The sequence below is a fragment of the Hippocampus zosterae genome, chromosome 5 (genome assembly GCF_025434085.1).
Source record: "Hippocampus zosterae strain Florida chromosome 5, ASM2543408v3, whole genome shotgun sequence".
NCBI classification, from domain to species: domain Eukaryota; kingdom Metazoa; phylum Chordata; class Actinopteri; order Syngnathiformes; family Syngnathidae; genus Hippocampus; species Hippocampus zosterae.
The window spans coordinates 5,988,988-6,015,525 of NC_067455.1; the positions used below are offsets into that span (position 1 = coordinate 5,988,988).

The following is a 26,538-nucleotide window of genomic DNA, read 5'->3' on the forward strand; positions in this document are numbered from 1 at the left end:
TCTCTTATGTATGTACTCTTAAGCGGGTGTGTTATACGACCTGGTTGAAGCTAGTTTGAAGATGACACACGAAATAGATGTACGAGGCTATAGTTTCAACTTGATACTCTTAACCGCGGGTACAAGGTCTCCCACGGCGACCACATAAGCACCCCGCGGCCCTGACTGTTTTCCCGGGACATGGAGATGTTCTTAGAAGGATGTAGAAGTGCTTATGTGTAAATACGAACACTGGCACGGGTTGTTTTTTTAATATAAGAAAAAATACTGTCTTGCCTATTCATATGATGTTTCCTAATTGGATGTGAGAAATTATTCACACAATGAATGAATACATACAATAAAATAATAACACAGTTGTAACATAATTGCAAGTAATTTGAGCCAACTTATTTCAGAAGTGCATATCGAACTGCCCTTTGTGTCTCTGTTTCAAAAAGGTTGTTGACCCCCCGAACTCGACTATATGCTTGCATTGGATAAGAAATGTATAGACTATTAATGACGTCACTCTTCATTTTATTTGTGTACGTTTTTTCCTTTCATGTCAGCGGCGTACACCGGTTAGGCGGGGCTAGGTGGCGGGTTCCACGTCATCAGAAGAATGTGGAGCCAGTCACGTGATCTCCGGCATGTTTCCGAATGGCTATCGAGTGCCACGTGACTATCTGACACGTTGTCATAGCGATGGACTCCGCCCATTTGAGCCCGCCCAGCCCTCCGTCACGTCCCGGCGTACAAAGCGAACGCCACCGGAGTGAAGTAGGTGGGGCTTTACACAGGCCCGCCTCGGGGATTGGTCGAAGGCTCTTTGAGCGGCTTCAGCTCTGATTGGACGGTAGCCTCGATGCCGTCTGTCACTCCTGGTCAAGCCCCGCCCCTGCACCCAGATTGCAGACTGCTCGTGGACCGGGATCCGAACCTCTGCCGGAGATCGATCGATTGACTGGTTGATTTATTGATTGACTGACGGGTACTTCCACGTGGACACTCGGGCGGGATGTCCCGGCTCTTGGAGGGAAGGAACAAGGACAAGATGAAAGAAATGAACGCAAAGGTGAGCCCGCTTGAAAGCAAAAAGAACGAACGAAAGGCGTAATTGATTATTGATTATCGATTATCACCGGTCCAATGCTTTAGTTACATCTATAGATATCACTTTAAGCCTCTTTTTCGGTTCCGCTTTTTACCCTCTCCTTTTCACCCTTCCCCCTCGTGGACCTGGCCAGCCCGCTTCTTTATTGTTCCTTATTCTTCAACCTTAGTTGTGAAAAGACGATATTGATCTGTGATCGGGAGACTGGTCGCTCGATCGCTTTGCGTTTGCCACAGTGGCAAGAGTTTGCCTACGAGTGTGTGCGCGCGCGCGCGTTAAGCAACTTGGCGGAAATTGAAGCATTTTCTCCCGTTTAGGTTCGGAAAAAACAAAACAAAAAACAAACACAAAACATGGCCTTTTTTCACCCGGTACTGTCATGCGGGTGCGGTGGCGTGTGTTACGTTTGTCGCCGCGCGAATTGTATTTGCGCTTCTTCCTTGCCTATGAGCGTGTGTGCGTGTCCGTTACTCGCAGCGTGGCTGCTTTGTCCTGCAGAGGAAACGGGCGGGGGGAGGGGAGGCCCGGTGCGCGCGTGCGCGTGAACAAACAGGAAGTGAAAATGTTCCACGAGAAATCGTTAACAGAACTTCATCGAGTATTTTCATATGAAAACTTGTAAATTTGTAATGGTCTTAAGTGGTATTTGGCTGTATAAGAAGTGTTAATGTATTGATATTAACACTGCTACAAATAGTTAGGATGGATTCAATTGTTTGATAGCAGTTCATGAAAGACATAACACATGTGATGTTAATGTAAACCCGCCCAAAACAATTACACAGTGTGTAAATTATTTCTTGTTGACATAACCAACATCAGCCAAATGTAAATTTGCAATGCAACATGATGCTCAACTCTTCCTGGTCAGGTGAATAGGGCTTGACCTAGAAGACCCAAAGTATGGTGTGAACCTCTGCTGGAAGAAATAGTTTCCACCTCAGTCAGAATTCAAGACCGAACTTGCCGTGTTCCGAGCATCCACAATTGAGTCAGAGCCATAAGGTGTTTGCCGCCTCTCATATTGGCAATCCCGGAACCCGTTGCTGGGCACTAGTGGAGAGGGATGCTGTTGAGATGAAGGAGAAGTCCTGTTGGGCCTTTCTGTCCTGTGAGACTCCACAAGTGGATGATGGGTACCGGCTGGCCACACCAAATGCAGCTTTGGTGGGTGGTCACTGTGCTCAGTGAGGCAATGGAGACCCACTTCTGTACGGCTTTGGGGAAATTATGGTCACCCACTTAGCTCATATGGAGGGAGAATCATTCTCGCTCTCTCTCTCTCTCTCTCTCTCTCTCTCTCTCTCTCTCTCTCTCTCTCTCTCTCCCTATCTGTGTGTGTGTGTGTGTGTCTGCAACATGAGTTTAATGTTTAACCTGCGTGGTGTTTTCATTTTCCCTTCATGTTTGCATAGCTTCTCTCTGGCTTCCTCCCACATTAAGATAAGATAATTTTTTATTAGCCCCATGACAAAAACATGTTTTTTTGGCATGGCACTATTAGTGTAAAAGTCTTGGTTCTACTGGATCTCACCTCTGTGAATACAGTAGATCACCACATTTTATTGAACAGCTTCAAAGCCTGGTCTGCCTCTCTGGTACTGTTTTTAATTTGTTGAGCTCCAATTTCACAGAGTGAGGTTTTTTTGTAGGTATGGGCTCCTCCGGGACACAAGAAATTGATTGTGTGTGCCCCAAGGCTCAATTTTAGGCCCGATTCTTTTTTTATCTCTTCATGCGTCGCCTTGGGTGACGTCAGCTGGAGACACGGGATCAGCTTTCACGGTTATCCAGATAACACCTGACAAGACAGGGCACGAACCTGGCCGTCTTTTTTTCTATTGTGAGCCAAATTTTATTCTACACAATAAGACATTAATTATTATAGTATTCTAACATTTGAAGAATGAAGCCAGAGTCGGCCTGTTGCTTGATACATGCTTTTATTTTTTTATATAACATATTCAATCTGTAAAATAACTTAATAACTCACCTGCTTGTGTCCTGATGAAAACCAGAGAGTGGGAGCACATTATCCCAACATTAATATCACTTACTTGGCACGCCCCATGTATATTTTTCATCTTCGGTACCGCTTGATCCTCACGAGGGTCGCGGGGGATGCTGGAGCCTATCCCAGCTGTCTCCGGGCAGTAGGCGGGGGACATCCTGAATCGGTTGCCAGCCAATCGCAGGGCACAGAGAGCCGAACAACCATCCACGCTCACACTCACACCAAGGGACAATTTAGAGTGTTCAATCAGCCTGCCATGCATGTTTTTGGAATGTGGGAGGAAACCGGAACACCCGGAGAAAACCCACGCAGGCCCGGGGAGAACATGCAAACTCCACACAGGGAGGCCGGAGCTGGAATCGAACCCGGTACCTCTGCACTGTGAAGCAGACGTGCTAACCACTGGACTACCGGGCCGCCCCTATATTTTTATATATATATTTGTATATATATATATTTGTTTTCAAATATCTTCATAGTCTTGGGTCTTTATATCGCTATAATATGCCTGTACCAGATCAACCCTCTATGATATGGTCAATGATTGGCCAGAGTGAAAGTCCGGCGCTGTTGGCGCTTCCTGCGCCGTCACTCTTACATCTTCCTCAGTTCCTGTGAGGTGCCATGTGGGCGTGTGTTGTGCTGGTGGTCAGCCAGTGTGACTGGAGTCTCATGACACATACACACGCACACACACAGGGCGAGGGTCTCGAGAGTCCTGTCAGCTGATTTCGGAACTCTTGATGCTTTGCAGAGGGGAAAAAAAAACATTTGAATGAGACAATCCTTGTTTTTTTTTGGTGACTTTTATTTGTTGACATCTAATGGCAAGGTTGGGCGGCCCGGTAGTCCAGTGGTTAGCACGTCGGCTTCACAGTGCAGAGGTACCGGGTTTGATTCCAGCTCCGGCCTCCCTGCGTGGAGTTTGCATGTTCTCCCCGGGCCTGCGTGGGTTTTCTCCGGGTGCTCCGGTTTCCTCCCACATTCCAAAAACATGCGTGGCAGGCTGATTGAACACTCTAAATTGTCCCGAGGTGTGAGTGTGAGTGCGAATGGTTGTTCGTTTCTGTGTGCCCTGCGATTGGCTGGCAACCGATTCAGGGTGTCCCCCGCCTACTGCCCGAAGACAGCTGGGATAGGCTCCAGCACCCCCCGCGACCCTAGTGAGGACCAAGCGGCTCGGAAGATGAATGAATAATGGCAAGGTTGTAATCAGATGTCACCAATCAGCTTGTTGACATTTTTCTGTTGTGTGAAGGCATGTAAACACAAGCACACACACTCCCTGTGCTGTGTGTGTCGAGCAGTTAAGTCGGAAAAAAAGAAGTTGCCTTCATTATCTACAATGCATACCTAACACGAGCTGCCTCTCCTCAACTTTTTTATTTCCATAAGGTCACCTTGTATGTGTGTGTGTGTGCGTACGTGTGTGTGTGTGTGTGTATGTTGTTAGAACAAGGAGAAGGAGCGAGTCAAAGAGCGCGAGAAGGAGGCTCGCTCCAACAAAGGCCACCTGTTCACATCTCTCACAGTCTCCTCCACTACTTTGTGCTCGGCATGCAACCGAAGCATCACCGCCAAGGAAGCACTCAGTTGCCCTGGTAAAACACACACACACACACACACATACACGCGCACGAAAACAGTCCCAGCAATTAATATAGTCCAGACACTGACATTTATTGAATGATTGTAAACGATCTGTCTCTAATTAGTCCGTGTGTCTGCCGTGCGCGTCTGTCAGGTTGCAACGTGACCATTCACAACCGTTGCCGAGACAGTTTGGCGAGCTGTGCCAAGATGAAGCAGAAGGTAACGGACACATGTGATTCCAAGTCAGTACATTACCGGTGTCAAACCCAAGGCCCCGGGGGCCAAATCTGGCCCGCCACAACATTTTATTTGGCCCGCGAAAGCAAATCAAGCACGTCAAGTTCCATCATGCTTGCTAAAGTCTGAAACAAAATTTAAAATTGCCATATGTAATCCACAATAACAGTCGTTATTCTTGAATTCTGATTGTAAAACTAGGTATTGATCAGTTTGTTGTGCGATATGTAAAGGGGATTAAACATTGATATGGTTTCCCAAAATTCACAACGGCCCTGCAAGGGAAACTGTAACTACAATGTGGCCTGCTTCTGCTTGTCCTCCTTCTCGCTCACGTGTCCGCTTGCCTGTCTGGTTAACAGCAACAGAAGCTGGCGATGGCGAGGAACAGTTCGGCCCTTCAGAACGTTGCTCTGCGGGCAAAAAGTGAGTAGACCCGATTCCGCCGTTGGACGTCGCGTGTATGTTGTAGTCGCGTTGTGAAGAGTTTCTCATGTCTCTTTTCAGCCCCAGTGCTGAAGGAGCGTCCCAGTTCGGCCATCTACCCATCAGACAGCCTCCGCCAGTCTCTGCTTGGTTCCCGAAGGGTCCGCTCGGGCCTCTCGCTCGCCAAGAGCGTCTCCACCAATAATATCGCCGGGTGAGTGGGAAGCGCTAGCTGCCCGCTTCTCCATCCATTTCACCTTGTAGCTCCTTGTTACAAGAAAGCCGTCTGTCTGTGCGTCCAGTGGGAGCGAGGACTCGGTCGGCCTCAGGCGGATTCTGTCTCAGTCCACCGAGTCTCTGAATTTTCGGAGCAGGACTTTGTCCATGGAGTCGCTCACTGATGATGGTGCGTATATTTCCGTGACTGCATGTCGTCCGTCAGGGTTGAGATTAACCCTTGGGTCCTTCAAATGAAAAAAAAACCCTAAGTTACGCATTTTACAATTTTTGAAATGATCTATTTTGTGTTATACAAACATTCTTTTTTTTTTTTTTCAAACACCCAAAATGTTCAGAGGCATCTGTGCTATCCATACATATATAGTTTTTATTAGTTCTTTGGGATTTTTTGTTCTTTATTTTTTGCAAAAGGAAAAAAAAATTGTGTCTGGAGGCCCCAACCAAGCCCTACTAACAATCCCGATCGGATGTGTTCATGTAAAATGCATTGGTTTGAAGCCTCCTGCAAAAAGGCAAACTCATTTGCGATCCTCTGGCGCCACCTAAAGTTGCAAAATTGGAATGACCTCAACCCAACAATGTGGCATGCATACGTCTGTCCAAGCGAAAACAAAGCGATTGACGTAAAAATCGCGTGAAATGCATGTTTACACATTAGGTTTACGATGCATTCAAAAATATGAATTATAATGGGTCTCTATGGTGCAAAAGATGTAAATTGTGAAGATTACGGAATCAAAACCTTTTTTATTATTGCTGCAATGCCTGAGAATTATCAGCCGGTGATGTCATGAAATTTAGGCCATTTTAGAACACCCCCCCCCCATACGTTTCAGCTCTCTCGTGTTTTTCCGAATGCCTTTGCCTTTGATTCAAAGACATAATTTTGCATTTATCGCAAGCGGTGGACTACGAGGGTTATAATGAAAGCTGGCATTTCCTATAGGAGACTGGTGGTGGAGCCCCCTGCTGGAGGAGCTGCAGGTGGAGGGCCGTAGCGTTCAAGCCGACAGCTGGAGTCTGGTGGTGGAGCCCAAATTCCTGCAGACGCTCCACAAAGACCTGATTAAACAGCAAGACGTCATCTACGGTAATGCCGCATCTGACAGGAACAGTTTCATCGACAGCCGACAAATACGTTTGAGCGTTGTCGTCGTTTTGACAAGTGCCTTCATTTGCTCGGCGCACAGAGTTAATTCAGACGGAATTCAACCACGTCCGCACGCTACGCATCATGGAGGGTGTGTATCGGCGTGGTATGCTGGAAGAGGTGATGCTGGAGGCCGGCGTGGTCCATACCATCTTTCCGTGTCTGGACCAGCTGCTGGAACTGCACACCGCTTTCTTGGCCCAGCTCGTGGCCCGGAGGAAGCAGGGCACCGCCGAGGGCAGCGACGCCAACTTTATCGTGCCGAATATCGGAGAGCTGCTCCTCGCACAGGTGAGAACGCCACACGCCGGGGATGTCGGAAACGGGAAAGCCGCCAATGGAATGAGTCAACGGCGTGTGTGTGTGTGTGTGTGTGTGTGTGTCTTGTCTAGTTTTCTGGTCAGTGCGCAGACGACATGAAGAAAGTTTATTCGGAATTTTGCAGTCGTCACCCGAAAGCTGTGAAACTCTACAAAGACGTTCTAACTCGCGACCGAAGGCTGCAGCACTTCATCAGGGTAAGTAAGCACGTACAGAAAATTCTTCGACTTAGCGCTTAGCTCCTCCTATGAATGCACTCAAAGCACTTTGCATTGAGTTCACATTCACCAACTGATGACGCGGCGTCAGGAGGAACTGGGTATTTCGTAGTACAAAAGGCTAGACACAGACGAGGACCTAAGGCTGGACTAAGTCCCAATCTAGTCGTTGGGGGTAGACCCTGAGCCTCTATTTCTCCGGCTAACACAGACCAGTCTGGCCTCTAGAATGCCACTCATCCAGGATTTGGTCATCTGCAAAAGTTGAACTGAGGCAATGAGACTCTTCTTTTTTTGGGGGGGGGGGGGTAACAGATGTAAGGGTTATGGGCGGCCCGGTAGTCCAGTGGTTAGCACGTCGGCTTCACAGTGCAGAGGTACCGGGTTCGATTCCAGCTCCGGCCTTCCTGTGTGGAGTTTGCATGTTCTCCCCGGGCCTGCGTGGGTTTTCTCCGGGTGCTCCGGTTTCCTCCCACATTCCAAAAACATGCGTGGCAGGCTGATTGAACACTCTAAATTGTCCCTAGGTGTGAGTGTGAGCGCGGATGGTTGTTCGTCTATGTGTGCCCTGCGATTGGCTGGCAACCGATTCAGGGTGTCCCCCGCCTACTGCCCAAAGACAGCTGGGATAGGCTCCAGCACCCCCCGCGACCCTAATGAGGATCGAGCGGCTCGGAAGATGAATGAATGAATGTAAGGGTTATTGAGTTTTATGTTTTGAAGCGAATCCCTCACCCCCATTGTTCTCTTACACAAAGTTTGTCACCTTCCACATGAAGAGTGGTCACTCATGAGCTGTTATGTCAACAGGCGGGCAAACACTCTGGGCGACACACCCACCTGAGCCCTAAATAGGGGCACGCGGCACCTGCACGTGAAAAATTGAGAATTTACAAAGGCTTACGGATTCAGGTTTTGTACAAAGAATAAAAGTCCAGTTGCCTCCATTCAGTCTTTGCGGACAGATAGGCCTTGATGAGTTAGCTTTAGCCGTTAGCATACTTCTGTGGAAGGACAGGCATCTCCATTGTTGTCTGCGCTCCAATGGCGATGATTGAACGTTGTCCGTTAAGAATGGTGCCCCTGTGTTTGCCAGCGCGCCTGCCGCGGCCCTCTGTTGCGTCGTCACGGTGTCCCAGAGTGCATCCTGCTGGTCACCCAGAGGATTACCAAGTATCCCGTTCTCATTCAGAGGATCCTGGACAACACCAAAGGTACGCCACCGTCCGTCCATCCATCCATTCGGGATCACGAATGCTGTAGTCACACCGGGTGAGGGGGAGCCCGTCCCGATTACTTTGGGTGGGGCGAGAGGCGGGCCGCACCCCGAAGTGGTCGCCGGCCAGCGCGGGGCACAATGAGACAAGCGTTCACAGTCACATTCAATCTTTAGTCTTGATTGACCCCAAGAAACGCTTCACACACCCATTCACACACCCATTCTTTTTTTTTTTTTGTTGCAAAGACTGGATACTGGAGGCAGCCTGGTAGTCCAGTGGTTAGCACATCGGCTTCACGGTGCAGAGGTACCGGGTTCGATTCCAGCTCCGGGCTCCCTGTGTGGAGTTTGCATGTTCTCCCCGGGCCTGCGTGGGTTTTCTCCGGGTGAACGCACACCCTATGGGGCGGCCGGGTATCCAGTGGTTAGCACGTCGGCTTCACAGTGCAGAGGTACCGGGTTCGATTCCAGCTCCGGCCTCCCTATGTGGAGTTTGCATGTTCTCCCCGGGCCTGCGTGGGTTTTCTCCGGGTGCTCCGGTTTCCTCCCACATTCCAAAAACATGCGTGGCAGGCTGATTGAACACTCTAAATTGTCCCTAGGTGTGAGTGTGAGTGCGAATGGTTGTTCGTTTCTTTGTGCCCTGCGATTGGCTGGCAACCTATTCAGGGTGTCCCCCGCCTACTGCCCGAAGACAGCTGGGATAGGATCCAGCACCCCCCGCGACCCTAGTGAGGATCAAGCGGCTCGCAAGATGAATGAATGAATGGATACTGGAAGATGGACTTGTGTTGAATTGATCAACATCATTATTGTGTCTGTGTGCACAGAAATATGACCCGTTGACCTTTTCACACTGTTTGTATATAAAAGGCAGAGGAACCTTGAGTCACCGTGACGAGAACCGTTTTTGTTTGGGGTTGTGTTGCCAGAGAAGATGCAACACTTGTAAAGAGCTCCGTCATTGGGCTTGTGGGAGGCATTTTCTCATAGGTACAAATCTGTGTCGAGCGAAACATAATGGCGAGCCTCTTAGTAGCGTGCTATCCATTTAAAATAATCATGTTAAGAGTCTGTGAACTTCCACCTTCGTCTATTTTTGTCGAAATGATCATTTGCTCCTTTTGGGGCCCAGCAGCGTGCGAACTTCCGGTGGCTCGGCGAGAGATAACGACATCATGCAAGCTAGCATGCTAACTGACACAGTTAGCATGCTAACTGACACAGTTAGCATGTGTCTGTGAAGCGATCAAAAAATAATAATAATCCGATTGAAAGACCTCTCGATAATTTCAGCGTGCCCGCATGTGCGTATGCGTATCGACGGCCACCGCTTCATCTTTGAGATGCTCGACTCAAAATTTGTTGACCGCCATGCGTCCAAAAATTTGAATACCGAGGCAAAGTCCATTTACTTCAATAATTTGTTTCAAAAGGTGAAGCTTGCTGTATGGTGCTGATAAGTGAGCGTTTTAAATCACGAAACACAAAGAGTAACAAAATACGAGTCACGGCAAACAAACTGCACCGTGTCAGGAAAAATGTTCCTACGGCTCAATTTTCGCGACAGCGTTGGCCAACGGGAACGCCTCGCTCGAGCTGAACGGCGCCAGCGGGGAACGATTTGTTGTCACCGGGATGAAATGAAACTTTCCAACTCCTTTGGAGTACCGACGTGTTCAAACAAAAAGCCGAGTTGGATCTCTGAACATAATGGACATCGCAGAAAGAATGAATTTCTTTTTTCGGAGCAGGAACAGGCACGGGGGGCCATTGGGCAATGTGAGGAAGGGAAGGAAAATGGAAAATTTTGCCGTAGGCGGAATGTGGGCCAGGGAAGCAAAGTCATAGGCTCACGACCATGTGACCTCCCACCAGGCAATGAGGAGGAGGTGCGAGCTCTGGAACGTGCCTTGGTCCTCCTCAAGGAGCTGATCGTCTCGGTGAATAAGGAAGTTCTGGAGCTGGAGCGGACCAGGAGGCTGCAGGAAGTCCAAGCTCGGCTGGTTCCCCGGTCTCAAGCGGAGGTGCGTGGCGGCGGAGTGTTCCGAGGAGGCGAGCTTCTGCGAAGAAAGCTCCTCCATGAAGGAATGCTCCTTTGGAAGGTCCAAGGCTCCAGGATGAAAGGTACGATACCGGAGACTGCTAACCGTGTGGGTGGAGCTAACACAATCACGTGACCTGCCTCGTTTGTATTTCCAGACGTCCACGTCCTGCTGATGTCAGACATCTTGGTCTTCCTCCAGGAAAAGGACCAGAAGTTCACCTTTGCGTCCTTTGTAAGTTCTCGCTGACGACCCCAAAGAGATTTGGACACTGGCTTGCGGAGGCTACAATGTGCGTGTCGGTATTTGCGTGTGACAGGACAAGTCTCCGGTGGTGTCCCTGAACAAGCTCATTGTCAGAGATATAGCCAATCAGGAGCGAGGGATGTACCTGATCAGTGACTCCACTCCCCCGGAGATGTACGAGCTGCACGCCTCTTCCAAAGACGACCGACGCACTTGGATGAACGTCATACAGCAGGCCTCGCTCAGGTTAGCGCCGATGCGCGAACGCCGCCTCGTTCGGCTAGCACCGCTACACGGCTACCGCCGCCACTAAATGCACCGATGTGCATTTTGGGGTGTATCCATAGAGAACGTTTTATTTACCACTGTCCATCCTCACGTTGCCTACTGTAGTATGCGGGGCTTTGAATATAGCAAAAATCTGTGATAAAACTGGAGTAGGTACGATTTTAAAACTGGAATAGGTACGATTTTAAAGAATGGCAATTCTTTGAGACATGTGAAAAGTGAACCGCGAAATGGCAAAGGACGACTGCGACATAATGGCCAACAACAGTTTAGCATATATATACTGCCCTACGACACATAGGGCATGTTGTCAAAGTCAAGGCCCGGGGGCCAAATCCGGCCCCCTACGTCATTTTATGTGGCCCGCGGGAGCAAATCATGTGTGTCAACTATCATGATTCTTGCTGAAATCTGCACCGAAATGTCCAATTGTGATGGGTAATAAATAACGTTGAGATTTTGCGAGATTTTCCGAGGGAAGCCGTAACTCCGAAGTGGCCCGTGACAAAAAATGAGTTTGACACCCCTGTAGAAGAAAAAAAATGAGTATGTGTGTGTGTGTGTGTGTGTGCAGTTGTCCGTCCAGAGAAGAATTCCCTTTAATTGAAACAGAAGACAAAGCTTTACTGCGACGACTTAAAGGTAGCGCCCCCCCCCCCCCCCCACTACTTCATTTTGTTCATCGCTGTTCTTTTCTTAATCGTTTGGTTGTCGTCGCGCTCCCCTTGGTCAGCGGACATCTTGCAGAAGGATCGTGAGGTTTTGGAGCTGCTCCAGGAGCGTGTGACTTTATTTTCGGAGTTGGCCGAGGCGACGGGAAAAAGCGGCGTCGGGGAAGGAGCTCCAGAAGTTGGCGGCACGCCTTCCAGATCATCCGATAGCCGGAAGTTGTTCCGAGCAGACTCCGCTCACGCCCCTCCCGCCGGACCGCTACTCAGCGGTGCCATCCGTGAAGGTGCAGACGAAGGTCCGCGTGTCGATGTCGCGGCGGAAAGGGCGGAAGGACTTACCATGTTCTTTTTGGTACTCAGTGGACAAACTGAGCCATCTGCTGGCAGGATGCAGCATCAGCAAAGCATCGGTCACCAACTGCAACCACGAGATGAGCAGTGAGGGGCCGCCGTCGTCAATCATTGGAGTATAAGATTGAAAATACTTCATCATCATCATCATCATCCTCCTCTTGTTGTGTTTGCATCAGACGGCGAACCCGTGACACTCAACGTGTCTCCCGAGCTCAACTCTTCCAAGGTACGTGGAGCCGCCGTCAAGCAGGCGTCAGATGAATGAATGAATCAAGGCGCTTTAAAGGTCGGAAGTCATATTTTCATGCTTTCATCTCATTTTCTGGCATATTTGTAAAATTTACTGTACATCGTGAATATTGCCCTGAAGTTTGATTTCGGGAGAAAAACTATGAAGAGATTAGTGGCCCGATAGTCCAGTGGTTAGCACGTCGGCTTCACAGTGCAGAGGTCGCGGGTTCGATCCCGGCTCCGGCCTCCCTGTGTGGAGTTTGCATGTTCTCCCCGGGCCTGCGTGGGTTTTCTCCGGGTGCTCCGGTTTCCTCCCACATTCCAAAAACATGCATGGCAGGCTGATTGAACGCTCTAAATTGTCCCTAGGTGTGAATGTGAGCGTGGATGGTTGTTCGTCTCTGTGTGCCCTGTGATTGGCTGGCAACTGATTCAGGGTGTCCCCCGCCTACTGCCCGGAGACAGCTGGGATAGGCGCCAGCACCCCCCGCGACCCTAGTGAGGATCAAGCGGCTCGGAAGAATGAATGAATGAATGAATGAATGAATGAATGAATGAATGAATGAACTATGAAGAGTTGAATCAAAAATCACATTTTCTGCCGGAAAAAAATTTGCAATTCACTCGTTTCCAGAAACGGTTCGGCACTAGTATGGAGCCTTTGAAACATTGGCTCAGGAAAATATCTTAGTCGCTATCTCGTTCGTCCTGCAGGACACGAATGGAAACCAGGTTCAGGAGGCCACGTTGAAGGAGGTGACCCTGCCGACGCCCGTGTGTATTGAGCATTTGCTGGCGCCCTCTCGCTAACTGAATTATTCCCTCCGCAGGAAGTGTGTAAGCTCCTGATCAGCGTGAGTGCGCAGCTTCACGCTCTTCAGGTCAGTGGTCGTCGTCATCGTCATTGATTGGCCCGAGCTTCCTTTCTGTTGACTCGTTGACTCCGCCCCCCTCAGGCCGCCGTCATTCGCCAGGACTCGGTGGTGGAGGTGTTTGCCAAAAGCGGCCCCGCCCCCGGTCCCACCTCCGGACCCCGCCTCAGCCGCTCCGTGTCGCGGGACACGGGTTTGGACGGCGGCAACGGCGAGGTGGGGCTGCTGAAACGGCAAGTGGAGCTCCTGCAGGACGAAGTGAAGCGGCTGCGGGCTCGAGAGGAGGAGCCTGGCAGACAGGAGGTGCAGCTTGCCGGCAGGAGGAGGAGCAACGGAGACCTGAGCGACGTCATCAAGGGAGACTCGGTAGGGAACTGGACCCGGTCTTTGAGTGACGCCGCTCAGCCGCCCGCATTTCATGAAGGAGCGCCGTTTGAATTGCAATGAGGCAGATGTAACGCCATATCAAACATAAGATAAGAAAACCTTTATTAGTCTCGCAATGGAGAAATTCCCAATTCACAGCAGCAAAGTTATGAAAGGAAGAAGTAGAACAACAAAATATAGGAGCTGCTGGAAAGGCAGCCACTCTGGCAGCGCCATTTTGAAGTCAAAATAACAAAAATAACACAACACATAGGACACAGACACATTCTGCATACATTTTGTTGTCTGAAGCAGTTATAGATAAAAGAGGAGAGGATCAAAGTGTCCTTTCACCAGTGGATCAGAGACGTCATGCTGAAAATGTGCACATGTCAGCTACAAGCTAAGTTTTGAAAGCAAACACGAAGCTGTAGCGTCCATTGACGAAAAGAGATTAGTATACTTCTCCCGTCCCGCGTAATCCGCTTCAAACTCCAAGCCGCGACTCCCAGTTCCAAAACCGCATCGGCGCTCCGCGCTAGCTCCTTTCTTCTCATCGTCGGCTTCTCAAGCCTTACATCCATCCAGCCGCAGACCGTTCAACAGCACCGATCTCTCCGCTGAACAAAGCGGGGCTGTGAAAAATGCTGCAAGACACAAGCGCAAAAACATGAACTTTTGCAACAAAAATATACCGAGCCGCATCCAGCCGTTCCCAAACTGTATACCCGTATACAGTATATATGGCTTGAGACTCATTCATTCATTCATCTTCCGAGCCGCTTGATCCTCACTAGGGTCGCGGGGGGTGCTGGAGCCTATCCCAGCCGTCTTTGGGCAGGAGGCGGTGGACACCCTGAATCGGTTGCCAGCCAATCGCAGGGCACACAGAAACGAACAACCATTCGCACTCACACTCACACCTAGGGACAATTTAGAGTGTTCAATCAGCCTGCCACGCATGTTTTTAGAATGTGGGAGGAAACCGGAGCACCCGGAGAAAACCCACGCAGGCCCGGGGAGAACATGCAAACTCCACACAGGGAGGCCGGAGCCGGAATCAAACCCGGTACCTCTGCACTGTGAAGCCGACGTGCTAACCACTGGCTTGAGACTCCTAACTAACTATTTAGGATCAGATATGCATCTGTGGCCAAAGCTTGTAGTCGGTGACAGTCATTGAAATGCACGAGCGCAGTCATAGCCAAAGTCTCAACTTGTAACTCTCGCCTGTTTCCTCATTTCTTTGGCATGATGACATGGCTGCAGCGGCTGGGGCAATCCGGTTCTGCCTTGACAAAAAATCGCTTCCCGATAAGAACACACGGGCTGCTGTTTCCTCTCTTCCAGTTAGTCGGTATGCGAGTCAGGGTTGATGGCCAGGTGTGCTGAAATCTGTTGCCGTTTGTCCAGTTCAGTGGCTCTCAGTCATGTTATTGACGTTAGCGTGAGAAAATCCGGGCTCAGACAATACATCCGAGCGCTAGGTTGCGTGATGTCTTTTGTCCTTCATGGTCCAGGTGAGACAATTGTAAACAGATTGTCATGCAAGGCCGACCTGGTTGCAGACAGCAGAGTAAACTCAAATCAAATACTGTACACATACTGTACATAGACAGCAAACGGTGTAATACATAATACTTGACACGACACCCTAAAATCAGGCGCTGCTTTGAAAACAAAGAGATGAAAGAACAAAGCTGGAATGGAGAGTGCAAGTTGTGGTATGCACGGTGAGCAGTGAGCCAAGACAGTAGCAAATGACAAATTGAACAGCAGAACCGTTGAGACGCATAATATAGCCGGGGTGCTTTCATTGTGCGATTTATTCTTGTGCTATGAATACTAACCCGAACCTGTTGACTTGTAAACTTTGCATATTTTGAAAAGATCATCATTTTTCCTCCTGCGTCGGGAGAAGTCACCCTGAGGATGGATAAGCTAATGTAGTACATTTGTCTTACGCAACTGTTGCACGGCTCATACAAATCAGGAGATATCCTCAAGGAAAAAAAAAATATACATATTGTGTCCGAGCAAACTTCGTGGTGCGCCATCACAATTTGATTCTGATCCAAAGGTATGCGCGTGTGTTCCTAATGAAGTGGCCTCTCGACGTTTACCTTCAGATTTCCTGCACCCTTGCTTACGTAACTTCTTTCTGCTTTGCACTTTGACCAGTCGAGGAAGAGGCGGGGAAGTAGAGAGCTGGATCTCCACCCCCTCGCTCCATTGGCCACTCACGATCCGCTAGACCAATTAGACGGCGTTCAGGAAGCCAACGAGGAGGAGGAAGACCAACAAGTTGTGAAGATTTCTCCTCGCTCCGACAGCCCAAGAGGTCAGTAGCCCAGTACAAAGTGCAAAGGGCACATACAGTATCGAGGAAACACGGTGGACCGGTGGTTAGAATGCATGCCTTGCCGTCAAGGGGTCTCTGGTTGTACAAGATGAAAATGCACAATTTTTATCCGATTTTCGTCATGTACATGTGTACCGTGGATTTCTAGTCCTGGGATTGACTCCCACTTGTCTTTGGTCAGTAAGTGGGGTACACCCTGAACTGGTTGCAAGCCAATCACACCTAGGGACAATTTGGGGCAGGGGTCCCCAACCATGGGTCCACGGACCAATACCGGCCGGCCCTCCAAATGAATGAAGCTATTTCGACAACAGAAGATGTTTCCCCCTTGCCGTATCTCCAGAGCCATGTGGAGGAAGAAGCTGTTGTCAAGTCAAGAGTATTTATAGAGCACTTTCAAACAGCCATCGCTGCATACAAAGTGCTGTACATGGAGCAATTTAACATGCACAATAAACAGTAAGACAAATCGATAATAAAAGGCGGTAGAAAGCACCAAACAGTAAAATCAAGAACAAATCTAAGTCATGCTGATGCCTGTTGACTCATTTGAACAAGTAGCAAGCGATCACGTGGAAAGCATGAAAATGCAAACGGTTTCCGCAGCCTGCCCCGATAAACATGAGCGGTTTGGTTGCTAATAACTAGCCGACAGCCACCGGATAAAAGCCATTTTTTCATCAGTCACATTTGAACGTGGGCAGCCCGGTAGTCCAGTGGTTAGCACGTCGGCTTCACAGTGCAGAGGTACCGGGTTCGAATCCAGCTCCGGCCTCCCTGTGTGGAGTTTGCATGTTCTCCCCGGGCCTGCGTGGGTTTTCTCCGGGTGCTCCGGTTTCCTCCCACATTCCAAAAATATGCATGGCAGGCTGATTGAACACTCTAAATTGTCCCTAGGTGTGAGTGTGAGTGCGAATGGTTGTTCGTCTCTGTGTGCCCTGTGATTGGCTGGCAACCGATTCAGGGTGTCCCCCGCCTACTGCCCGGAGACAGCTGGGATAGGATCCAGCACCCCCCGCGACCCTAGTGAGGATCAAGCGGCTCGGAAGATGAACATTTGAACGTAGCAATGATGCTAACGCGACATGTAGGATCAGAATTTTAAGATGAATATGTTTACATTGTAAGGAGTTTTGAGGATTCCTAATTGATCCATTTCTTAGTAGTTCACTTTTATTTTATTTTACATTAGTTCTACAGTCGAATAACACAGTTTTTTTCAAACTGTAAATTTGAATGATTTGAAAAAAAATCAATTTTAATAAAATGTTTAATTATTTTATAATCATCTTTGTTGTCAGTACTAGTGCTTTAAAACTGCCAATTTAAAAGCAATGAAAAAAAAAATGGTTGCTGGTTGTCTGCAAACAGCATGTACTTGTCTCAACTGGTCCGTGACACATACAGTGCCCTCCATAAGTATTGGCACCCCTGGTTGAGATGTGTTTTTTAGCTTCCAATTATTTTATTTTTTTTCTAAATAATATGGGACCTTAATGGAAAAAAAGAGAAAAATCCAACCTTCAATACAAGTGCATTTATTCAGTGGGGAAAAAATCCCACATAAAGAAATAATTATTTGACATCAAATAATGTGTGTCACAATTATTAGCACCCCTGGTGTTAATATTTTGTACAACCCCCTTTTGCCAACAAAACAGCACCTAATCTTCTCCTATAATGTTTCACAAGATGGGAAAAGACAGAAAGAGGGATCTTCAGCCATTCCTCTTTGCAGAATCTCTCTAAATCATCCAGAGACCTGGGTCCTCTCCTCTGTACTCTCCTCTTCAGCTCACCCCACAGGTTCTCAATGGGGTTGAGGTCAGGGGACTGAGATGGCCATGGGAGGAGCTTGATTTTGTGTCTGGTGAACCATTTCTGTGTAGATTTGGCCATATGTTTAGGGTCATTGTCTTGCTGAAAGACCCAGTGACGACCCAGCTTCAGCTTTCGGGCAGAGGGCAACAGATTTTGATTTAAAATGTCCTGGTATTTCAAAGCATTCATGATGCCATGCACCCTAACAAGGTTCCCAGGGCCTTTGGAAGCGAAACAGCCCCACAGCATCACTGACCCACCCCCATACTTCACAGTGGGTATGAGGTGCTTTTCAGCATGCGCATCTTTCGTGGTACGCCAGACCCACTTAGAGTGTTTGTTGCCAAAAAGCTCAATCTTGGTCTCATCTGACCAAAGCACACGGTCCCAGTTGAAGCCCCAATACCGCTTGGCGAACTCCAGACGCTTGCGTTTATGATTGTGAGTGAGGAAAGGTTTTCTCCGTGCATGCCTCCCAAACAGCTTGTTGGCGTGTAGACAGCGCCTGATGGTTGATTTGGAGACTTTGTGACCCCAGGATGCTACCATTTGTTGTAATTCTGTAACAGTGAGCTTTGGAGATCTTTTGATTTCTCTTACCATCCTCCTCACTGTGCGTGGTGGCAAAATAAACTTGGCTCCTCGTCCAGGCTTGTTTACCACTGTTCCAGTTGTTTTGAACTTCTTAATTATTCCTCTCACAGTGGATATGGGCAGCTGCAGTTGAGTGGCAATCTTCTTGTAGCCTCTGCCTGACCTGTGAAGGTCGACGCACATCTGCCTCACTTGTATGCTGTGTTCCTTTGTCTTTCCCATGTTTAAGAGTGGATAAGAGAAATGGCCTCGGTGTCACGTCATATTTATACCCCAGGGAGACAGGAAGTGATGAATTACTAATTAAATGTTCCTACATACTCTGGTAAACTTTGTAAACTACTGTAGAAATGACAGAAATGCTTCAATTATGTTTATTTCCTGGGAATTGTTAAGGGTGCCAATAATTGTGGAACAGGTGATTTGATGTCAAATAATTATTTCTTTATGTGGGATTTTTTCCCCACTGAATAAATGCACTTGTATTGAAGGTTGGATTTTTCTCTTTTTTTCCATTAAGGTCCCATATTATTTAGAAAAAAAATAAAATAATTGGAAGCTAAAAAACACATCTCAACCAGGGGTGCCAATAATTATGGAGGGCACTGTAAAAGGTTGGAGTCCGCTGAGTTAGTGTTCATCAATCCCAATTCATGTTTTTGGAATGTGGGAGGAAACCGGAGTACCCGGAGAAAACCTACATAGGCACAGAGAGAATATGCAAATTCCGCACAGGAAGGTTGGATTCAAACCCTGGACTTCTGCACTGTGAGGCGGGCGTGCTAACCGATTATCCGGCGTGCTAACCAGTCATCCACTACTATTTATCCTGCTCATATGAAAATAAATGCACCGATATTCTCCAACATTTTTTATTTTATCATTTAATATTGGCTGCCCTGTAATTGGCTGGCAACCGGTTCAGGGTGTCCCCGCTTACTGCATGATGACAGCTGGGATAGGATCCAGCACCCTCAGTGTCCCTTGTGAGGATAAAGCGGATCCGAAAATGGGTGGATGAATGATACTTTAATTTTTTCATATCATCTGGCTGAGTGATTGTTTGCTGGATGTTGTTGTTTATGGCTAACAATGACCTCTGACCTTTCAGACCTGCAGGACATCCCAGAGGAGAGCGAGTGTGGAGCTGAACCCAGTTAATGTTTCACCATGAGGTCACCGTGAAAAGGAGAGAGTCAGCACGTAAAGACGCATTTCCTGCTCCATAAAGACTTTTCCCAATAATGCTGTCTAACTTGAAACAAGAATCATAGGAGTGGGTGGGGCTAGCGATGTGTGCAAAGGTCACTAAAAGACTTGACTACACTACCCACAATGCCTTTGGCCATCGTCATCATCATGACTATTTATTTATTTTTCTTCGTGTTTTTTGAAGAGACTGAAACACTCCATCCATTTTACAGTGGCTGATGAAAAAAAAACAAAGAGGGAAGCTGTTAGCATGGTAGCTAGTAGGTGTCTTCTTCAAAATGAAGGTCAGATATTTGTGACATTTTGAGGCACTTCATTTCCTGTGTGTCAAGGGACCTCTTGGCTGCTCTTGCTTAGTTCATGTCAAACTTGTTTTTGTTCTCAGGAGAACTTTTTGTTGTTGTTGTTTTTTTTTATACAAACGTCTAAAGAACATACATTATTTGTGCTCTTTCGAAATCAACTAAGCTAGCCAATACTGTTGCATGCCCCCTTATTCATGAATACATTAGGCAGTGTTTATGAAATACAAACTATGACAATAAAGGAATATACTAGGCCGTTATATGATTTTAAAATTATTTCAAAAAGTTGGCGAGAGTTGTCCACTACGTCACTTCCTGCTCGCAACAACGCGGAAAAAGGCGGAGATCAAGCTGGGAGTTGGTTCAATACGGAAGCCGAGCCGAGCCGAACCAAAAGCAACACCACGGCCAGAATCTACGCCAAAACTGAGAAACGATCGAACTGCTGACGTTCTCGCTGGAGACTCAATAGGAAGGGGCGACAAGAAGCTGTCGTTCTTCGTCATTCACAATCCCCCTGGTAGCTGCTATTGGCTAGTTAGCCTGCTACTTGCTAACGTTTGAGGACTCGTCCAGGTAACTAATGTCGTGTCTCTCACACACACATACTCTTACACACTTGTTGGATGCTAACTGGCTAACAGGCTAATGCGGCCGTGAGAGCGGTGGTCCTCTTTTAGTTTCACGGGCGAACTAACGTGATGCCACAGAGCTAAACTTTATTGGCGGACACCGTTTGTTGCAAAGTTTGCCTCTTTCTACTACAAATGAGAGATTATTGAGCACAGTGAACGCGCCATGACACGTTCGTGTTGTGACGTCACAAGACTGAGCGTAAGCGACACGCCTGGACCCGCCCGAACCTGCTCCGCGGCACCTTGGTTTCAGCGCGAATATTTGTGATTCTCCTTCAATAAGCCGCCTCTTTGATTCGTGCGCCTTATTGTGAAATTGATGAACTTCTCGTCGTGTACCTTTCTCGCTGTCATTGACCGAGATGCTCCTCCCCCTCCGACACCTGTATGACCCTTAAAGAAACTTCCTACTACTTCCTAGAACAAAACGAACATGAGCGGCGTGAGCAGCATTGAGGCCGTTAAGAAGAAGATCAAAGTTCTTCAAGCACAAGCGGAAGAAGCTGAAGAACGTGCAGAGGTGCTGCAAAGACAACTGGAAGAGGAGAAAAGGGCTCGTGATGAGGTTAATGCACGCACACACTCATGGAACCGTGTGACCTTGACTGTCGCATTGAGCTAATTGGCCGTCATATGTTCCGCAGGCAGAGGCGGAAGTGGCATCGCTCACTCGTCGTCTTCAAATGACAGAGGACAACCTGGACCAGACACATGAGCAGCTCACTTCCGCCATTGGAAAGCTGGACAAGCTGGAGAAGGTGGCTGATGAGAGTGAGAGGTAAGCCTGCATGTAAGTGATGCTGCTGATGATAATGATGATGATGACGACGACGATGATGATAACGTTTTCAGAGGGATTCGTGTGATTGAGACACGAGCCATGAAGGATGAGGAAAAGATGGAACTTCTGACCGTTGAGCTGAAGCAAGCTCAAATCATTGCTGAGGAGGCTGACCGCAAATATGAGGAAGTATGTACACAACGCACACACGCACCACAGCTGCACACTTATGGCCAAAATAATAATCGCAATAAATTTGACCAACACTATAATCTCAAGTTTTAAATAAAAATGATTAGTACTTTTCAACAAACAATATGTAAACGGTTTCAATGCAAAATGAATAAAATACTAGTTTTTTAAATGATAATAATCAAAAGAATCACATTTAACCAATAATGAAAGTTTTGTTCCAATGGCTGACTGAATAAATGTGCTCTTACCTTGTTGAACTTGACAGAATGCTAAACAAGTCCAGACAACAGCTGTTTACCCTTTTCGAGGCACTCACTCCAGTTTTTTGCTGCACTTCCCTTCTCCGGCCATGACTTGGTTGGGTGTGCTCGCTGGCACTTAAAGAAGCTTTCACCGTGTGCCTTTCGGCCACTGGTTGGTTGGCTGACTACCGCTTGATGAGAAACTTATCAGAACTCACGTTCGATTATTATTATTTTTTTTAATCGCCAATGATCAGGTTATTTTAATCGTGGTGGGCTTAATATCTCACAATAGATTCCTTGCATGACACGTGACAGTCATCCATTGATGGCATTCAGTTAGACCTGTGCGATATAACAATGTGTATTGCAGATATATATAAATATACAGTACATATGTACATATATCTATGCTATAACGTCATCCTCTATGGAGAGAATCCTGTCATTTCCTTTCCTCCGCTTCGTAACATTTGGGCTAGCTCAATGTTAGGGCTACGTGAACGTTAGCCAAAGCACACCGTGTGTATGTGGGCTCAAGACTGCCACCAAATATGTCGCTTATGCGATGTCACAGTAAATCTGTGCGTGCTAGCTTCCAGACAGTGCTGTCCCAAACTCAGAAATGGTATCAGACGTCAATCACAATGTGCTTCCTTTTTCGATCCTCGGGCGTCCGGCAGTGCTGCTGTGAAAGGCATCATCGTGTCAAGTATTTTTGCTAGTACGGGCCTGAAATTTCGGACTCTTCTGCTAACAGCAGTTAGCCGGTTAGCTGCTTGTAGCTGTAGTGCTTGGTGTTAACGCGAGACTTAAACAGGACACACACTCGTCAGCCGCGGTGCCTGCGTCACACAGGTATTGTATTATCCAAATATTCATTCATTCATTCATTCATCTTCCGAGCCGCTTGATCCTCACTAGGGTCGCGGGGGGTGCTGGAGCCTATCCAAGTTGTCTTCGGGCAGTAGGCGGGGGACACCCTGAATCGGTTGCCAGCCAATCGCAGGGCACACAGAGACGAACAACCATTCGCACTCACACTCACACCTAGGGACAATTTTAGAGTGTTCAATCAGCCTGCCACGCATGTTTTTGGAATGTGGGAGGAAACCGGAGCACCCGGAGAAAACCCACGCAGACCCGGGGAGAACATGCAAACTCCACACAGGGAGGCCGGAGCTGGAATCGAACCCGGTACCTCTGCACTGTGAAGCCGACGTGCTAACCACTGGACTACCGGGCTGCCTATTATCCAAATAAATGACCAAAAAAAAACTAGATTACAAAACAAGTAAGAAAGGGAAACCTTGGTATTTGTGGCTCGAACATTCAAGGCATTGTCGGGAGTATTCAAATTCAACATTCCCGTCTGAGGGAGTGACATCGGCACATTGATGACTCACGTGTTCATCACAGCGGCAATGGAGGGAGGAGTCGAGAGATATTTGGCAGCCGTCCTGCACGCATGTGCATTTTACAATCCGAATGCCAAAACGGAAATCGTTTTCCATCAAATCAATTCTGAGCAGTCCTGATGCGACTACTTTGTACAACAGAGCAGCACCCCCGCCTCTTCTCGAATGTTTCACAAATTGCCAGAATACATTTCAATCACTCCAAATAATCCAGCGACCTGACGCCTTTCCTCTGTAGTCCCCTGCAATGCTTTTCAACGCCGTTGAGGTCTGGGGGACTGGGTGGAGCTTGCTTCTGTGTCCGTTGAACCATTACCACAACTGTCAGTTGTGGAGCGTTTGCTTCTGCAAGAACAATTGCGGTTTTTCGAAATGCCAGGGGGGGGGGGGTGACAATAATTGGACTGGGCCTTTCAGATCTCCACATTCACGCGCTGCGCCAAGCATGTAGCCATCGTTTGTGGTCGGAGGCGCTTCTATGAGTACAGACTGGCCCAGACCAGTGATTAATCCACCTCTGCCCCCGACTTTTCATTCGGGATGGATGGAAATGCGTCCGTCTCCACGTAAGACTGTGAGATTGTCTGCGCCCACACCATTAGAGTGAAAGGCAATCCCATATCCTGATTGGCCACATTGCGGTTAAACACACCCGTATTAAATTAGTGTGTAAGTGGGTGTGTGTGTTTCCATACATAATATATTAATGATAATGCTCTAAAAACCAGTAATAGTAGTCATACCGGTATTTAGAATTTGATGCACGAAACGTTTTTGCGAATCAAAATGATAAATACCAGTGAGGTGTTTGCATTCTATCAGTTCACCACAAGATGGGACTAAATTCTACACCAGGGGTCCCCAAACTTTTTACTGTGAGGGCCACATAACTTTTCCCTTCTCTGATGGGGGACTAGTGTCAGTTTGTAACAAAAAAAGTGTGACGATCGTAGGGGAGCTTAAAAAAAATTGTTTTCCAGAAAGCCACACATAACCAAAGAACCCTTTCCAGGTTCTTGACAGAAAAAAAGTCAGGAAACGAATAATAACACTATTAATGAAATGAATAATAACTAAGTAAACCCTCTGAGTTCTTCACAGGAAATAAATAATAACTAAATAACTCTCTGGGTTCTTCATCGAAAAAAAAAAGCCATGGAACATTATCTTTCAGATAACAAAACAGATGAACGTTCAGCTCATTTGTCAGAGCAGAATCTCTCTGACACATATGAGCAATCTCTTAAAGTTCTTGTGTTCCTTCCTTATCATCCTTTTGTAGGTTCCAGTCGGCTTGTAGACACCGCTGTTTGCAGTTAGGGTTTTTTTTGGGGGGGGGGCGTTTTTAACACAGTGACGGGTCATTTTGACCCGAGGACAACAGGTGGGTTAGAGGGCCGGGCCAAATGTGCTGACGGGCCGTATCCGGCCCGCGGGCCGTAGTTTGGGGACCGCTGTTCTACACAGTACCTTTAAAGGCAAACAAACTTGTTTCAAATTCAAATTTCTGTTGACAAAGGTTGCACGGCGAGTTTGCTGATCACATGAGTTGAGCATATTTATGATTGACAGGTGGCCCGCAAACTGGTGATGGGGGAGCAGGAATTGGAACGTGTCGAAGCCCGAGCTGAGCTCGCTGAGAGGTAACACACACACACACACACGTACCTCCGAGGAGTTTGGGCCAGTGAGTGATGAGATGTCAGGTCATGAGGCTCACCTGACACCTCACCAACTTTGACCTCGGGCTGCATCTTCTCATTTTGACCTGCACTTATTCCCATCGTGTTTGTGACCGTATGGCCTCGGCCCCACAGCAAAAGTCGTATGTTGGAGGAGGAGCTGAAGAGTCTGTCGGCCAGTTCCAAGAGTTTTGAGTGTCAGGCTGAGAAGGTGAGAGGTGGGAAGTGGGTCCTGATGGTTTGCTGGATCAGTGTGTCATGTCTCATGCCATTGCGTCTTGTAGTTCTCCGTGCAGGAGGAGCGCGCCGAGCTGGAGATCACCAGCCTCAGGAGTAAACTGATGGAGGTAAGATGCGCTCCTTAGCTCACCCGGCCACGTCAGCGTCGGTCATGTAGCGCCCCCAGCCTGGCCAGCGCTCGTCCCCATGAAATGAGGGGACTTGATGACGTGATAAGATGCGTAAATCAATTCCAAGAAAAGGAGTCTGGAACGGCGGGAGGGTCGCTCGAGTCGCTTCTTGTTCATGGCACATCTCCTTCCTCTGCAGGCGGAAAATAGAGCGGATGCTGCCGAGCGCACAGTGGCCAAGCTGGAGAGAACCGTGGAGGAGATTGAAGGTGCGGTGCGCCCCTATCGACCGACTGGCATGTCATGACGTGACCCCTGACCCATTTTTGCGCGTTTGCAGATTCGCTGGCGGCAGCCCAGTCGGCCAACGTGGAACTCCATGCCACGCTCAACCAGACCATGGAGGAGCTCAATGCCTGCTGAACATTCCTCATCCTTTCACCTTCATTAGTGGGATCAATAATCAATGTGCGCTTAATTATTATTGTTTTTTTGCTCACTTTGTGGGCATGTGCTTGGAAGGGAAACAGCCAATCAGATTTTTCTGCCAAACCTATGGGGCCAATTTGAGGTCAGACACACCTCCGTGTTCTGCGGCAGCCATCACTCGTTTTCGACCGTGATGTTGCGTGCCATCGCTATGGCATAAATTCAAGGGGCCAATCGGAGTACAGAGATGTGCCTACCTGATCAATTAAGCGTCACGTGGTCTTACGCTGTGATGATGTCATCATGACAGCTTTTTTTTCTAAAATAAAAGCACCAAGTTAATTTGTTTACCGTCTTTATTGGTGGTGGTGGTGGTGGTGGGTGGGAGCACCTCCCCTTAATGTCTTCCTCGATAATCAAGTGGAACAGACAATTGGTCACGTTGCTAGTAATAGGTTTCCATGTCCTGTTAGCATTAGCAAAGGTAATGGACGCCATGATGATGATCATAATAAATTTTATTTGTAGGCGAAAGCCCTGCTGTAGCCTTGGTGGGTTTTTGGCCGGTTGTAAGTGGATTTGAAAGTCTTCAACGGCATTATATTGTAACCATGAATCTATAAACAAGGACTCAATTTGCATTAAAATGTCTTTAATCGGCCCCGGCGAGGGGCCATCCCTGTCCTCAATATTTAAGAAGTTTTAAAAATGTTAACATAATTACCATTTTATAATTGCAGTTAAGTCTCAAAATAACATTAAGTAAAAAAAAAACAATTATGAAAAAACATTGCACAATCACTATATCAGAACCTACAAAATTGTTAGGAGGGCTAAGTCAGGACTCCTCAGCGCAGACGCACATCGTGTATGTACTGTTGGACAATCGTGGAATGCTGCTCTTAAATTTCATTTCAAATGGAAT

The 26,538-nt window shown here is 47.8% G+C and overlaps 2 protein-coding genes across 2 annotated transcripts; both read left to right on the forward strand.

The window, feature by feature from the left end:
- The first annotated feature begins 558 nt into the window (after window positions 1-558).
- On the forward strand, window positions 559-20,457 carry LOC127600813 (rho guanine nucleotide exchange factor 2-like). Its single transcript, XM_052065631.1, has 22 exons — window positions 559-1,057; window positions 4,564-4,711; window positions 4,855-4,922; window positions 5,303-5,366; window positions 5,448-5,580; window positions 5,669-5,772; window positions 6,553-6,696; window positions 6,797-7,047; window positions 7,149-7,274; window positions 8,392-8,509; window positions 10,393-10,641; window positions 10,717-10,793; window positions 10,879-11,051; window positions 11,668-11,735; window positions 11,827-12,048; window positions 12,125-12,202; window positions 12,295-12,344; window positions 13,064-13,105; window positions 13,180-13,230; window positions 13,306-13,587; window positions 15,769-15,928; window positions 19,476-20,457. Exons 1-22 carry the CDS (start codon window positions 1,001-1,003, stop codon window positions 19,523-19,525), a joined length of 2,715 nt encoding a protein of 904 aa, XP_051921591.1. The 5' UTR covers window positions 559-1,000; the 3' UTR covers window positions 19,526-20,457.
- On the forward strand, window positions 20,234-25,955 carry LOC127600841 (tropomyosin alpha-4 chain-like). The gene is made up of 9 exons (XM_052065681.1): window positions 20,234-20,457; window positions 20,938-21,081; window positions 21,161-21,294; window positions 21,369-21,486; window positions 24,725-24,795; window positions 24,970-25,045; window positions 25,119-25,181; window positions 25,384-25,453; window positions 25,525-25,955. Exons 2-9 carry the CDS (start codon window positions 20,950-20,952, stop codon window positions 25,605-25,607), a joined length of 747 nt encoding a protein of 248 aa, XP_051921641.1. The 5' UTR covers window positions 20,234-20,457; window positions 20,938-20,949; the 3' UTR covers window positions 25,608-25,955.
- The last annotated feature ends 583 nt before the right edge of the window (window positions 25,956-26,538 follow it).